The sequence below is a fragment of the Sarcophilus harrisii genome, chromosome 2 (genome assembly GCF_902635505.1).
Source record: "Sarcophilus harrisii chromosome 2, mSarHar1.11, whole genome shotgun sequence".
NCBI lineage: Eukaryota > Metazoa > Chordata > Mammalia > Dasyuromorphia > Dasyuridae > Sarcophilus > Sarcophilus harrisii.
In genome coordinates, this window is record NC_045427.1 from 271555468 (window position 1) to 271571524 (window position 16057).

General features: G+C 34.7%; 2 protein-coding genes across 4 annotated transcripts in view; both read right to left on the reverse strand.

Annotated features, from left to right (window-relative positions):
- The window catches only part of SCFD1 (sec1 family domain containing 1), a 113237-nt gene extending 105531 nt beyond the window's left edge, over window positions 1-7706 (reverse strand). Inside the window, exons 1-2 of one of the 2 annotated variants that reach the window (XM_003756117.4) lie at window positions 7562-7706; window positions 1170-1240 (exon numbers count right to left, since the gene is read on the reverse strand). In XM_003756117.4, coding sequence (XP_003756165.1) covers window positions 1170-1240; window positions 7562-7619 — 129 coding nt within the window. In that variant the 5' untranslated portion in view covers window positions 7620-7706. The remainder of the gene's footprint in view (window positions 1-1169; window positions 1241-7561) is intronic. The other variant, XM_012546904.3, reaches the window with a different exon arrangement.
- A 449-nt stretch (window positions 7707-8155) lies between these two features.
- Window positions 8156-16057, reverse strand: part of G2E3 (G2/M-phase specific E3 ubiquitin protein ligase) — a 63523-nt gene continuing 55621 nt past the window's right edge. For both annotated transcript variants that reach the window (XM_023501173.2, XM_023501178.2), the window contains one exon: window positions 8156-14279. In XM_023501173.2, coding sequence (XP_023356941.1) covers window positions 14026-14279 — 254 coding nt within the window. In that variant the 3' untranslated portion in view covers window positions 8156-14025. The remainder of the gene's footprint in view (window positions 14280-16057) is intronic.

Sequence of the window (16057 nt, forward strand, 5' to 3'; positions counted from 1 at the left end):
CAATAACTCCCTTATTTTATTTAGATATAGATGTGTGTGTACATATGTGTATATATGCATATGGATACACACATTCATATGTACTTTTTTAAAAGAATGGTGCTTATGGAATGCTTAGAAAACCAACCATACCTTTACTTATAGCTCTAAAATCAAATCCAAAATTAGTTTTATTCCTCCCCCCCCCCCCCCCTGGGGGTCAAGAGCTTTGATTTACAAAGGTAGGGAGCTGCAGGGTGTGGAAACTCCCTTCACCAATGTAGATCATCTACTTGTTTTTTATTCCCTGAGGGCAATTGGGGTTAAGTGACTTGCCCAAGGTCACACAGCTAGGAAGTGTTAAGAGTCTGAGGCCACATTTGAACTCAGCTCCTCCTGACTTCAGGGCTGGTGCTCTATTCACTATACCACTTAGCTGCCCCAAATCTAGTTTTAAAAATAAAGACAAATTATATAATTCTTAAATGTACCTCCAAGAATACCATTACCATATTCAGATGAAAAGTGAATGAGAATGAATGAATAAAGAATCCTAATGAAAATTTTAAGTGAATAACTGAAAAGCTTTATCATTTTATGTATTGGATCTATTTTAAGATAGTTACAAAATCTGAAATAATGCTATTTAATACTTTTTTAAAAATAATTTTAAAAATTCTGTATACAAAGGAGAGTTATGGATAACGAAGGGATTATAGAAATGTTGATAAATGTTTTTAATAACCATTCTACTTTTTCTTCAATAAATAATAGCTGATGTGATATCATTATGACATGTGGCAAAGTTAATATGGAGCTTTCTTATGTGCTACAACTCTCTTTAGAGAGGCTAAAGTTTTTCAATCTTACAGACTGTAATATTTTTTAAAATTTCTGTGTTCTTCCATATCTCAAAACAACTAGGTTATCAGATATGGTACAAAGAAGGAAGAGAATTAACTGGGCACACAAAAGTACCCAACTTCCGAAATATTTATTTTAAAGCTGAAAATAGGCTTCCAATAGATGAAGCACTTAATTTTTAAATTTTAATTTAAAATTTTTTAATTTTTAATTTAATTTTTAAAATTTAATTTGAAAATAACAGATGAAACATTAAATAAGTTAAATCTATCATATACTATATTTAAAGGCAGAAAGAAATTCTCCCATTATACTAAATGTCTTACCTTCCATACTGGTTCTCCAGTGTTGTTTTTAACATGAGGAACATTAAAATTCAGCATACGTTTCAGAGCCACTTTAAAAAAAAAAAAAAAATTTGTATGAAATATTACTGGTTTTGATTTGATTTTACTTTCTCTTTCTCCTCTTAGTTAGAAACTGAATCTCAAATACTGTCCAATTTACAAACTCAAATTTACAAAAGAATTGGAAAATTTGCTGCTCTTATACTCTTACAATACACTCTTCCCACTAGTCATGCTTCACCTCTCAATCCCATGGCTGCCACTGACAGAAATTGGTACTACCATTATATATTTGACATCAATTCTAAAGTACTATGTGCAACACTATAAAGCTGTGTATACTTAAATATAAACCTATGTAGTTAATACAATAGAATTTATGGTATTAATAAGTTTTGTTTTTAACAATCTTTTTCTATTCGATGTTTGTTATAAACCTACCACCCAAAATTATTAATGTTTTTCTTATTTCCTAGGCCCATTTCCCATTGTTAGCATAGAGGCAACAGGTAAATGATTTTTTTTCATATGCCATAAGTATCAGGAATATGCCATTTCCCTTTACTAGAGTCTAGGACCTGGCTACTAGAAAAGGCACAAGAGGAATACCACCTCTTTTTTCATCTGCTACTACCAACACAATAAAAAAGAAACTGCAACTTTCCTCAGTCATTATACTTTATAATCAAATCAGTTTTGCCTGAATCAACTTCGATTCCCAGAAGATTTATTAATTGAGCTATCTAAAATATTTAGACAATCTGAATGGCTTCTGACCCTATCATATGACCAAAAGCTATTTAAGTATATAACAGTGATTATTAGTCAAAAGTAACATGGAAAATTTATAAAATATGCTTCCAAACTTCAGCAATAGTTTATGACTGGAATCAAACAATATTAAACCTTCATAAGTTAAATATCACAAAAACTATATCACAAAAACTAGAACTATAGAAACAGCACAGAACTGGAAGTGAACTGAGGAAATCAAATCTCTTTATTTTATTGATGGAGAAACTAAAGCCCAGAGTGTGTGGTTAGCCTAAAGTTACCTATTAAGTGGTTTTGGAAGTCAGGTCTCTGGCCTTTGATTCCCTATCAGAGGTTTTATTTACCACAGTAAGATGATTCCAGAGTTCCAGAAAAGCCAAGATATGAGAAGGAGATGGTAGAAAGAAGAGGCAATTTTATCACTTAATAGAAGACTCCAGCATGGTCCTCTGAAGCCTAGGACACAATTTTTCCAGGAAAGAGCTTTGCAAAATATATTTGTAAACAGGCTAAGTTGGAAGCAAAGAGGTTAATTCTCAGCCCTAATCTGGAAGTGCTGATAAAAATGGTTGGACAGATTTAGATCTACTTAAAAAATATCCAGCGATTATTAACATGGATTTAAGAATTTGAGATTGGGGATAAAATTATAGATCTGAAATTCATCAGCAAAGAAATAATAACAGAGAGAGATGATGAGCTCACCAAAAGAACAGAGAGAAGGGAGTCCAAGACAAATCCTTGGGTATACATCTGGATTTAAGGGATAGAACACAGATAATGATCCTACAAAGGAGGAATAAGGACTGACCAAAGAGAAGGAAGGAAAACATGAAGAGAAAATGAAACCCAGAGAGATGAAAAAGTATAAACATTAAGAATAAAGTAAGAATCCAAAAATAAAGGCAAGGAGTAAAGATGATTTTTTTTTCCTGTATGGTAATAATATGGAACAAAGATGTAGAATTATAACTTAAGGGGATGAGTAAGAATGAGGATTTTTAAGAAGCGGGTAAGACACTTGGGTTAGTTTGTGGATAAGGGAAACTATCAAGAGACAGGAGAGAAAGAAGGTATGGACAGAGCAGGGAAGAAAAGGGATTAAGGGTTTAAATAGAGGGGTTAGCTTCGATGAGGATAAAAAGCTTGTATACACTACCCATGGATATCCTGGGAGGCAAGTTGATATTGTGGAAACAGCACTAGAGCTAGAGTAAGATGACTTGGGTTCGAAACCCTGCTCTGCCACTTAACTGCTATTATAAAGTTAGGCAAGTCACTTTTTCTCTCTGGGCCTCAGTTTTCTCATCTGCCAAATAAGGGTGTTGGACTACATAACTTCTAAAATTCCTTCCAAATTTCAATTTACGTTCCTACAAACAGATTTCTCAAAATAATCCTCACAGTTCTCCAAAAAACCTTACAAATAAAAGAACAGACAAGTACATAAAAGAATAGTCCACCAACTGCCATTAATTTGTTCTAGAGAAATAACAGTTAAAACAATGTGATGTACACTGGTCACTCAAACTGAAGGCTATCAAGAGGTTAGTCTACATACAAATCTATCATCAGAAGAGGGGATGCTGTCTCTCTCCAAGGCCACGGTATCCCCCCCCCCCCCAAAAAAAAAAAAAAAAAAAAAGGAGAATTTAAGAGAGATGATTTGGGCCTTGGGTTAGGTAAAGAAAACAGGAGAAGTAGAATCATAGATCCAAGGCTGGAAAGATCTCAGAGGTCAATGATTCCAACTCCCTCATTTTACAGATGAAGAAGATGAAACTTAGAAAGGTTCAGTCATTCAAAGTCTGGTTCTATATCAAAAAAGATAACTGAAAAAAACAGGCTGAAGTCAGATTGTGAATTGTACTAAAAGTCAATAATCAGGACAATGTGTTATTACAAAATGAGATAAAGTCTTATTAAAGCTCCACTTCTATCGTCTATCTAAATCTGAACTTTGCCTTCTCAAAAAAAGACATTTTGTTTTCCTCAGATTCCCTCTGAGATGAGAGCCTCTATTATAAGCAGAAAGGTTAAACAGTTTATTTTTCATAGAGCTGAATAAACACATTCCTAGTATATCATTTAAAATTCATTTTTAATGTTTATAGCAGCCCTTTTTATAGTGGCAAGAAACTAGAAATTAAGGGGATCCCTATTAGTTAGAGAATGGCTGAATAAGTTATGGTATATGAATATTATTGTTCTATAAGAAAAAAACCAGCAGGATGATTTCAGAAAGGCCTGGAGAGACTTACATGAGCTAAGTGAAATGAGCAGAACCAGGAGATCATTGTACACAGCAACAGCAATATTATACAACAGTGATGGATGTGACTCTTTTTAGCAATGAGGCGATTCAGGCCAATTCCAACAGACTTGTGATAAAGAGAGCCATCTGCATCCAGAGAGAGGACTATAGGGACTGAATGTGGATCAAAGCATAGTATTTTCACCTTTTTTTGTTGTTGTTGCTTGTTTTTTTTTTCCTCTCATTTTTTTTTTCTTTTTGATCTTATTTTTCTTGTGCAGCATGATAAATGTGGAAATAGTTATAGAAGAACTGCACATGTTTAATATATGTTGAATTACTTTTTGCCTAGGGAAAAGAGAAAAAATGTGGAACACAAGGTTTTGCAAGGGTGAATGTTGAAAACTATCTTTGCACATATTTTGAAAATTAAAAGCTATTATTAAAAATATAATTCACTTTTATGTTGTGAAAAAAGTAGATTTGTATAAATATGCATTAACTGGAGATTATCATATTAATATTCTTTCAAAGAATAAAAGTTTTGGAAATTATTTTTAAAGAATTCTAAGCTAACTCAATTTTGCAAATCTCTGAATTATATACCTAATTTATGTGACCTGATATTTAGGATAAGAACACTGAACCTGGAGCCAGTCAGGAAGAACTGGGTTCAAATGTGACTCATTTGTGTGAACCAGGACAAGTGATTGAACATCTCTGATTCTCAATTATGTTATCTATAAAATGAGGAAGATGAACTTGATGACCTCTCACTTGCCTGCAAATTTTAAATCTGTGATACTATGACAATCTAGAAGGGTATGTCACCTGTTTAAAGATCCTTTTGTCTCCCTTTCTCATCATCAGATTATCACAAACCTCTTTCCCCAAAATTAGGTCTGGTCCTCACTTGGCCCTAGGGCTAGTCCATAGGGCAGGACGACAGGATTAGAGGGACAAGGGATAAAGGGAGAAGAATGAAGATTAAAATCCCAAAGCTATTTCTTCTTCTAGTCTTCCTGCAAGCCCCATTATCAGTCTCTAAGGCCAACATCATTTCCAATTCCTTCCTCTTCTCCTATTTTCTGCCCCAAAAAGCTAAGGGGTAGCTAGGCGGCAAAGTGGATAGATAGAGCATCAGCCCTGAATTCAGGAGGTTGTGAGTTCAAATTTGACTTCAAACACTTAACACTTCCTAGCTGTGTAACTCTGGGCAAGTCATTTAACCCCAATTGCCTCAGCAAAAACAACAAAAAAGAAAACACATTAAGTTCCAAACAATACATAAATATTTATAAATGGAATTCTGGTTATCAAAAGTGTGTAAAAACTACCTGTAACCTTCACACAGCATAAAGCCTATAATAGTTACATGTTTTCTAAGGTAAAAATCCTAATGTATTAATGTCCTTTTAAAAACAGTTCATAGTTTCAACTTTCATGATAAGAGATTTCATTCATTCAGTCATTCATTCATTCAGATAGTGACAATGCCCAATTCTAGGTTCTTTGGAGTAATAAATTTCTTTTCAATCTTATCTCCCCCAAATCCTTTATGGCAAACTATAGACCAGATTGATCTACATACTGTACTTCAGGTATATAGTAGAGTTTGTCAAGTACATAATAAAAAAAATTTTTTTAAGTAGCCAAAGTAGTATATCAGAAAGAAAAGAACAAAAGATTTGAAGTCTAAAAATTTAGGAATTTAATTATAATTTTGCAACTTACTATTAAGGAAACTGGCAAGTCTTTTATACCCTCTAGGCTTCTTCTCAATTGTAAATTAGGGACAGAAGAAGCTGGAGAGAGAGGAGGTTGGAGTATACCTCTATAAAATATGATCCTGTGCCAACTAAGTCTTCCACGCTCTGCTCCTGGGTTTCCTCTGTCTAAAATGTTTTGGGTCACTACCTATATATGTATATGCAGAGTATTTTAGTTCTTAAAAGAGAAAGCAAGTCTTGCAAATTCATAAAGATAATTCCCTAAATGCATCAAGGAAAAAAAAAATTCCTTCTCACTATACAATTAATTATTCAGAAAGCAAATATTTTATTTTATTAAGGGGCAGAAAACATTGACTTCAGCATTTAAATTGACTAACAGATCTGGTGTTAACGACATAACCAAGGTGGTATTGCATTGTAGCAACTTCATCTGAACTAAAATCCCCCAATTTCCTTAATATTCATATTTATAAAATAGAAATATCTGTAATGAAAATTTTTATTTATGAAACTTCCCAAAGATCCTTTTTTTTTTTTTATTTCTTTTTTTCTGAGGCAGTTGGGGTTAAGCGATTTGCCCAGGGTCACGCAGCTGGGAAGTGTTAAACTTCTGAGATCATATTTGAATTCAGGTCCTCCTGATTTCAGCGCTCCATCCACTGCACCACTTAGCTGTCCTTCAAAGATCCTTTTAAAAATTGCTTTTCATTGTTAGCAAGCAGATTCTTGAAGAGACCATTAAATACTCTGATATAAAATATTAAGGGAAAACTCAAAGTTTCAAATAGCAAAATGTGAATGAAACAAAATTCAGACCTAGGATGCAAAAAATAAGGGAAAGCAAACACTACGTGCCTCATATTTGGTGCATAAAAACCGTATTCCTTTACAATCATAATAAATAGCAGCCAAAGTTAGCAAAATGTCCACTTGAACCTTTGAAAATATGCATGTGTGTGTGTGTACGCGCCCGTATACGTGTATTTTGCCAACAGCCAGAAGGAAGGACTGGAGATGTTAACTGCCCCGGCCCTAATTATTTTCCAGGAATAGCTGAGGCAACATATGTTAAAAGAGCGCGTCTTCAGAAGAATTCTCGTGGCTGAAGTGGCTACTAACTCGCTCTCCTCGGCTTTTTATCGCCGCCCAGCGAGCCGCCCGGGAGGGGCCGTTGCCCCGGCCGCCAACCCGGCGGGCCAACCGTTCCAAAGGGTTCCCGTCCGAGTGGGACAGACCGGGAAAAGCCCCAGCTGCCACCCGGGGCGCCTCAAGTGTCCGGGATGCTGCGGAAGGGCGCAGAAATGCAGCTAGCGGTGGCAGGCGAAGGCGGCGAATGGCAGAAGGCCACCGGGGAGCGGGAGACAGAAGGGACGCAGCAGGCCCGGGGAGGGGGCTGGCACAGCCCGCTCCTCGACGCCCGCTCCCTTCGCCGCCGCCTGCATCCCCCTTGTCTGACTGCAGGAGGAGGGGCCGCTCAGCCCCCAGCTTCTGCAGGACACTCCGCTCTCGCCGGGTGGCCCAAACCCCAAGGCGACGCTGGCCCTAGGCAAAGCGAAGCGTGGGAGGAGGGAGCAAGAGGAAGAGTACGAGGGACACAAACCAACTGGTACCTGTCTGCCTCTCTCGGATGCTGGCTGCAGCCGCGGCCGCCATCTTGGCTCCCACCATTCACCGCCCGGGCTCCGGAGCAGCAGGATGACGTGGCCGCCCTAACGCCCCCGGAAGGAAAGGGGGCGGGAAGCGGGCGTGGAGCCGAAAACGGAGAATCACAAGGCGCTCCCGAGGACACCTGACTACGTAGGCCCCGCCTTCTCCAGGTCGGATGAAGTCACGTGGTTTGCCAGGCCCGAATGGGAGCACTTTGAAAATTTTAAAGTCAATGGACTGTGGCGATTCTGCACTATCGGAAGTCGGTCTCTGGGAGTGAAAGGAGGTCACCCGGTACGGTTCTTATCTCACGAGTGGGGAGAGATGGGCAATATGCAAATTAACCTTTAGCTTTATTGGCCTTTTCCCCTTTCTGTCTTGAGAGGGAGAGACTGGCTTCAAACTTGGCTAAGCGGTGACACTGATGAAATCAATTTCCCATCTTTATGGAAAAGTGGGGAAGGCGAAAGATGGCACGAAAAAAAGGTTCATGAACTGAGTAAACTACAAAAAAAAAAAAAAAAAAAACCACCCCAAATCATTGTTATAAGTTTGAATCCTTAGACTTTATTGCACTTCAAAAAATGGATACACATGACAATTCATCTCCCATAAGCAATATATCCAAAACATGGAATTCAACACTGACATACTAACTGCTAAATTCTGAAGCTACCAAATTTTGCAATGTAAATGTCAAACTGCTATTTACACAACTAAAACTTACATATTGAAATTATAATAATCGCTATTAAAATGTAGCAATCATCTTTTCTACCGGCAATTATTTTTATTTACCACATAAAAAGTTTAATGAAATCACAAAAACACTATTGATTACCTATCATTTATTCCAACAGGAATGACCCAATATTAAGGGAAAATATTGACATTCCGAAATATGTCACACTTAAAATAATTATTAAATTGCATAAATTTACTCGAATTTCTACCAACTTGTCAATTTACTCACTGATTTTAATTTGCACTCCAGTGATGCAAAACTAAACAATACATACAAAAGTCAGCCCTTCAAGAGCTTGAGAGCATATATGAAAACTTCACTTCCTAAAATCCTTTGAATATGATTGAAGTACAGACAATTCTCACCTTAAGGGGACCATTCTGTAGATCTCTACTGATAATGTGAATTTGCCCCTACTCATCCATTTCACTTGGGCTATATAACAAAATCATACACAAAATACCTTTACACAAGTCATAAAATGTTCTAAAATGCAGATATTGAATATTGTACCACGATAAAACAGAATTATGAAGGGTAAACTTAATAATAAAGCATACACAGTACTGTAAAGTTAATAAAACAACTCAATCAGACCTTCATTCAACAGTTCTCTATGAGATTCAACTCCTTTACATCATTCTCATCGACTTCTAGCTCCAGTTCTTGTGCTAATTTTACAATCCTGTTACTTCTTTGAACATTTCATCTTTCTTTCAAATCCATGAAAATTAGGAATGAACTTAAAGAATACTTTTTTCCAAATTCTCTTCATATGTTTATGAATACATGCCTTTTAGAATTTATGTAAAACTGAATTTGCATGATGCAAATTTACATGAGAACTGTCTTACAACATTCCTTTTTTCCCTTCTCAATCTTTTGTGTCTACCACTATCTATACTTAGATCACCATTTCTCCCCCAATATTTAAACATTAAAGTTTTGAGTTCCATGTTTAGTTCCTCTCTCATCTCTGCCCTCCCCCCTCCCTGAGATACGCAAATATAGGTTATACATGTGCAATTATGTAAAATATTTATGTTAGTCGTTTTGTACAAGAAATTTTTTTAAAAAGTGAAAAATGACATGCTTCAGTCTGTATTCAATCATTATATGTTCTTTCTCCGGAAGTCACTGGTATGCTTCGTTAGTCCTTTAGGATTGTCTTAAATCACTGCACTGCAGAGAATAACTAAGTCATTCACATTTCTTCATCGAAATTTATTGCTGTTATTGTGTATAATGGCTCTATTCACTTCACTATGTATCAGTTCATGTAAGTCTTTTTAGTTTTTCTGAAATCATCCTGCTTGTCATTTCTTCAGCACTGTAATATTCCAGTACAACTGTATACCACAGCTTGGTTAGCTATTATTCCCCAAGTATGAGACAACCCTTTGATTTATAATTCTTAGCCAGCACAAAAAGAGCTGCTATAAATATTTTTGTACAAATAGGTCCTTTTCCTTTTTTTTTTTTTTTGGATGTCTTTGGGATACAGACGTAGATTGGTGGATTCAAGGGTACAGAGTTTTATATCCCTTTGGGTATAGTTCCAAATTGCTCTCCAGAAAGGATGGATCAGCTCACCACTCTACCAGCAGTGTAGATGCCCCAGTTTTCCCACATCTCCAACATGCAAATTCTATTTTTTTAATTTTTAAATTTTGTTTTATCGTATCTTGATGCTTTGTAGAATCATTAGTTTCCACGTTCAATTTTAATTAAGGAATTAGTTTCTTCAGTGAGCCTTTGTACTTCCTTTTCCATTTGGCTAATTCTATTTTGGGGGGAATTCTTGTCCTTGGTAAATTTCTGCATATCTATCCCCATGCTATTGACTTTTTTCAGGATTCTCTTGCATTATACTCTCATCTCTTTCCCCAATTTTCTCCTGCTTTTCTAAATTGCTTTTTAAAATCCTTTTTTAAGTTCAGGAGTTCTTTTTGGGCTTGAGAACAAATTACATTATTCTCTGAGGATTCACATGTAGCCACTTTGACACTATTGTCCTCAAAGTTTATGCTCACTTTCAAAAATTAAACTTTTTATTTTTTGTCTACTTTTCTGTCTTTTTTTGTGACCTGATGTTTTTATGTAAGAGAGAAGCTCTGGTCCTGCTCTGGCCCTACACTGGTCTAAGCTTTTGGTGCAGGGGCTCTGGGTCTTGCTACAGACTTTCACTTGGCTTCAGGGGTTAGTTATTTACTTTCTTTGATGGGTAAGGCTTTCCTTCTGACTTATACTGGAACCTCCAGTTGGCCTTCTCTGAATGTAGAGATTAATTGCTAACCTGCTCCAGGAATGGTTCCTTGCTGCTGATTTGCTCTAAAAATAAGGTCTCTCGGCTAGCAGACACTGGAGGAATAATTTCATTGCTGATCTGCCCAGGGACTTACTCCTAGGTTGCCATAGAAATAGGGTCTCCCTATTTGGTAAGCCTCAGGAGGTGGGGTCTCCTTGCTGGCTAGCCCTAGGACAGGGCTTTACTAATGGTCAGCAAAGGGATCAAGCCCTTGCTAGTAGCTTTTGTTGGGGTTGGGGCCTTGCTGTGCTGCTGGTTTGGCCTTACTGGTGGATTTCTCCAGGCCTAGAGTCTTGCTGCAGGCTCCATGCTGTTGCTTTTGGACCTTGATCCCCTCCCATCCCTGTAAGATATTTCCTACCAGGTTGGTAAGCTGCTTTTCTCCTCCTAAATCAATTCTGAGGTGGCTTTCTAGATATTTAGAAGGAAATCTAAGAAGGCTTCAGAGGGTTCCTTCCTTATTCTGATATCTTAGCACTGGTAAGTCCCAGATCCCTAATTTTAAACCCATCATCTCACCACTTAATTTTCTTATGGGTTACATAAAGAATATAAAACAATTACATTCAGTATGTATAGTATATACACATCCAAATGCTTAAAACTACAAAGTAGTTAGTTACAGAGTAATAAACAGTCACACTTCAAACCCATGGAGACAATAAACAGCTACTCACTTAAGGACTGCAAAGTAAAGATGCATTACATTGGTGGATAGGTGAATGGGTATGTCATGTGCAAGTTTGTGAATGAAAATTTTCTATCTCTTGAGGATAAATGAAAAATGAATTAATTTCAGAATGCTATTTGTCTCATTTAAAGCTTTAATAACAATGCTGCCTCATTTATGTGGTACTTACTGTTCATATGTTTAGTTTAATAAAACTTTTATTGAAGTTAATTTATGTAAAAGGATTTTTCCACTTAGTACAAAAGGAATCTCTCTTCGCCTACTCAGAACAGACTTCATGCAAGAAAAGCATTAGGGTGTCAGTTTATACAAAAGGATGCTTTCTTCATGTATTTTTCTAGTTATTTACTATGCAATAAAGACATCATTACAAATTATCCAAATTTGGGTATCAAACTGAGTAGACAAAGATATGTGTACTGAAAAGGCTGTCAACAGAACCCAGAGAGATATCTAAGTTTCTCTCCAGTTAAAAGGTTTGTATTTAGGGATAAAAACTGAAACTAATTTCATTAATATAGGGAATTCTCAGGTGAAGATATTCCCTTTACCAATGCAGGCCCATAACACCTCTGTAATTTATTCTTAGAAAGATGACTGGGGCATTGACATTAAGAATTTGTTCCATAAATTAGGGTGTGTCAGATGCACACTTTCAATCTTAGTCTTCCTGGCTTTGAGACCAGCTCTCTACGCATTGTCATTCTGCTTAAAGTTTAAAAATAATTCATGTATATAAATACAACTTTCACTAGCAGAATTGAATTTGAAATTGATTACAACAAATTTTAAATTGCATAAAAGTTGACATAAGCTACATATATTAAAGTAAATAACCAAAGTAAAATGAAAGGAAATATTTTACATTTGATATTACAATCAGAACACAGTACAATTCATCATAAAAGTAACAAAGTATCATCAAATGTTGTCTATTTACAAATAGAGTAAATCTTATTCTAATTATTTCCCTTAGGATCACTGAACACTAAAGGCAAAGCCACTTGGCAAATTTATCTTTTTTATTTTTTTAAAACATTGATTTTTGTTAGCATGGAATCACTCATCATTTAGTTATCAATGATTCAGTGATTATTTATCTCATTTAATTTGAAAAGAAAAATAAATGGTACAGGCCCAAAAGATATTGCAAGAAAATACTAGAATATTAGTGATTAAAAGAAACATGCTTAAGTGGAAAAAAGAGCCAAGCTTAGCCATAGATACAATTTTGAAATTATATAAATATAACCATATGAAAAGTAAACTACAAACTGATTTTTGTTTAGACATAATTAAAAAATAAAAGATTTACAATATCATTATTACCTAAAGGCTTTAACATAAGTGAATCCAAGAGAAGTAAAGTTGTTGAAAGAAGTTCCAGAAGCTATAAAAGTTTTAAAACACAACCTCATTCAAAAACCATGTCAAATAAATAAGTTTAACTTTCAAAACTAAAAAGGAAAAAGAAGAGAAGCTGAGATTATTCTGTTCTCTCTCCAAGCTCAAATTTGCTCAAAGGTACTCTTGTCAATACCAACAAATGTCAAAAGAATATAGAAATGAATTTAAACCATTTACTTCATAAGGTTTCTTGCTGAATTTTAATTTAGAGTAGTTTAACTGGCATTGCACTTGGGAGTTAGGGGAAAAACAGTTACATACACATGTAAAAGATCATTAAACTTTGGCACTAACTTCAGATTAATGTTCCAATTTTTTAAAATGCATACATCTTGAAGGAATGTAGTGAAAATAACACTTACATAGAAATTAACTGAGAAAGACTTCTGAAATGGGAACATGGATTTATAAATATAAGAATTTTGTTCCTTTAAATAATTTACCAATGTAATTAATAGACACAAAATCATTTTACCTATATTGAAAGTTAATATCTATGGAGTAGACTCCAAGAGACTTGATTCACATTATCAATTAATATCCACTAATCAAATTCATAATGTGGCAAATGACAAACTAAAATAATTAATTATTAACCCACGTTCACTCACTTTGAAGGCATAGAACTGCCCTAATCTGCAGAAATCAAAACTGTTACCATTAAGGCCAAAGATACAGTTGAAAAATATTAACTTTTTGGCACAATTTTAATATAATTCATTTTCACAGGAATATAGGGAACAGTTCTATTTTTTTATTAGCTGTCCTATCTGCAGCACTTTGATTTCTACCATAGGACTACTCCATCTGAGAACAGTATCTTCTTCTTCATATGCTGTAATACCTTTTAACTTCAGTGGCATTTCTATTCAGTGCTTTAAAATAAAAAAAAAAAAAAAAAAACTGAAAGATAACCAGTTTTTAATACAAAACTGGAAAATTATTATAGTTTAGCTGAAGTAAACATAACTTAGAAAACTAATTGATAACAGTTTTTCTGTATATCATGACAAAGAAACAATTTACTAAAGTTACTTATTTTGAAGTTCATAGATAAGAAAAAGCCTTAAGAAAATGCAATTTTTTTTTTTTACAAATTTGAAAAAGGAGTTTCTTAACATAATGTACTTATAAAAAAAGTCACCAGTTTAAGTTCATATCAAAATTACTGAATTAGGACTGGCAAGTTTTAAGATAAAAGAGGATAAGGATTAAGTTGTGGAATGTTAAGAACCTAATGATAGCAGCTTATAAGGAGGCACCTCTGAAATAAGATTTAACATCCATTGTAGTAAGTTTTTTCTCTTTCTAGTCCCAAGGCATTTCTGATGGCAAAGTCCATGTTTTCTTGAAATTCCTTGTATGTGCAGGTTATTGGAAGAGTTAACCTGTTACAGCATTTGGTTCCAACAGGATAATCAGCATGCAAAAATTCAATTGATGGAGTAGGTTGAAATCCAACAGGTGGAATAGAGCGGCAACCTGTTGCAAAAGCTAGGATATCTTCTAATGTTACTACAGATTCTCCACCTAAAACATTTTAAAAAATGACATAAAAGTTAAAATATTTCCATAATTTTAGAAAATCTTCAACCTTTTGAGTGGCAAAAGTTTGGTAACCTTTAACATGGTGTTAAAACAAAAAAAATTTAAAAATAATTTCTTTAAAAAATAAATTTTGGCATCTTAATTAGAATGAAAAACAAAAGTTATCAATAAAAACAAAAAAGGTAAATTAGTAAACAATGAACAAATTAGTTTCAAAATCAGAATTTTTGTCTGGATCCTAATAAAAATAGCTCATATTGATACCGGATTTCTTTATATTATTCATATCTACTGCCAAGTTGAAAAACTGTTAAGATATACTATTGAGAAATGTAGGGTACCTTTTAAGAAACTTTGAAATAATTTTGCCTAATAACAAAATAACAAGGATAAGAACACTGAAAAGATCCTTTTTATTCCAAAAATATTTTGAGAGGCTTAAAACATTTCCTTCACCTTAAACTACTTACTTTGGACCATCTTATCTTCAATGGATTTTATTCAGGAATTTTCTTACTAATAGGGCAGACTGTTATTTATCCTCATCTTTTCCTTTGTAATTCTTGTCAACTTCCTCCCATAAATTCCTCCATATAAGGACTCTTATGTATTCAAGGTGGTCTTTAGGTTATTTTAACATTCCGGAGTATCAAATTCAGAGTGTTCACCTAAAATCCTTTGATCTTCCTATATAACAAGTCCGCCTTTCCCCAATTATATATATTTTCTGGGTTCTACCTTGCCATTTTAAGTGCAAATCCATCTTTGACAATATGTATTGTCCTTTGGATAATCTGCAATTGTGAATTTTCAAAGATTTTGGTGTTTCATAATTTATAAAAACATATTACATTACTATAAAAAGATAGATTTTATTTCAGAGTGCAACATGGGATGATGGGAAGTTCTATGCTGTTTTTCATATGTAATATAGAAAAATCTATTCAATTCTAGTCCTGGTTCATTATCCATCTGGAGAATCTTCTAAGTTATATGTATTGATGGTCTAACTCAATGGCCTACATATTCAGCTGCATTGTCATAATTCAGACAATAGTTTTCCTTATTCATTTGGTTTTCCCTTTATGGATGGTTACATTGAAGTCTTTTGAATGGTTATAGATTTCATTAAGAACTTGTAGTAGTAGTGCAGGGAGAGCTTGATGCAAATAACACAATGTCATCCCCAAAACAGGAGAGTCTGGAGTCTTTAATCATTTGTAGTAAATTGCATGAATTTGCATCATATGGAACAGTTTAAAGAATGAAGATTAACATCTTGTTAAATTGTTTTTCTGTTTTATGATTCATTGAACAAACTCCTCTTTTATTACATCTGTTGTAATGGTCTTTTTATATGGATAGTAGACATCTCACAGAAGACTGACCTTTGGTAGAAAGGCTATAGGAAAAGAGACATACTAAAGCACTGTTAGTAGTGCAGTGAATTGGTCTAACTTTTCTGACAAAGAATTACTTAAGGAAATTACCTAAAGTACAAATACCTGATAATTAAGCAAAGCTATTAATTTGCTTATACTTATACTCCTGCTTAGACAAGACACAAGAAAAAGGGAGGTATCTCTCTCACTCACATACACTCAGACACACACACACACAAATTATATATATACATAATATTTATAGCAGCACTTTGTAAAATAGCAAATAACTGGAAAGAAAGTAATTGTCCCTTTTCCTATTTCTTTCCAGATGTGAAAAGGCTATGGGTGTGGAACACTTTATAATATCAAACTTTA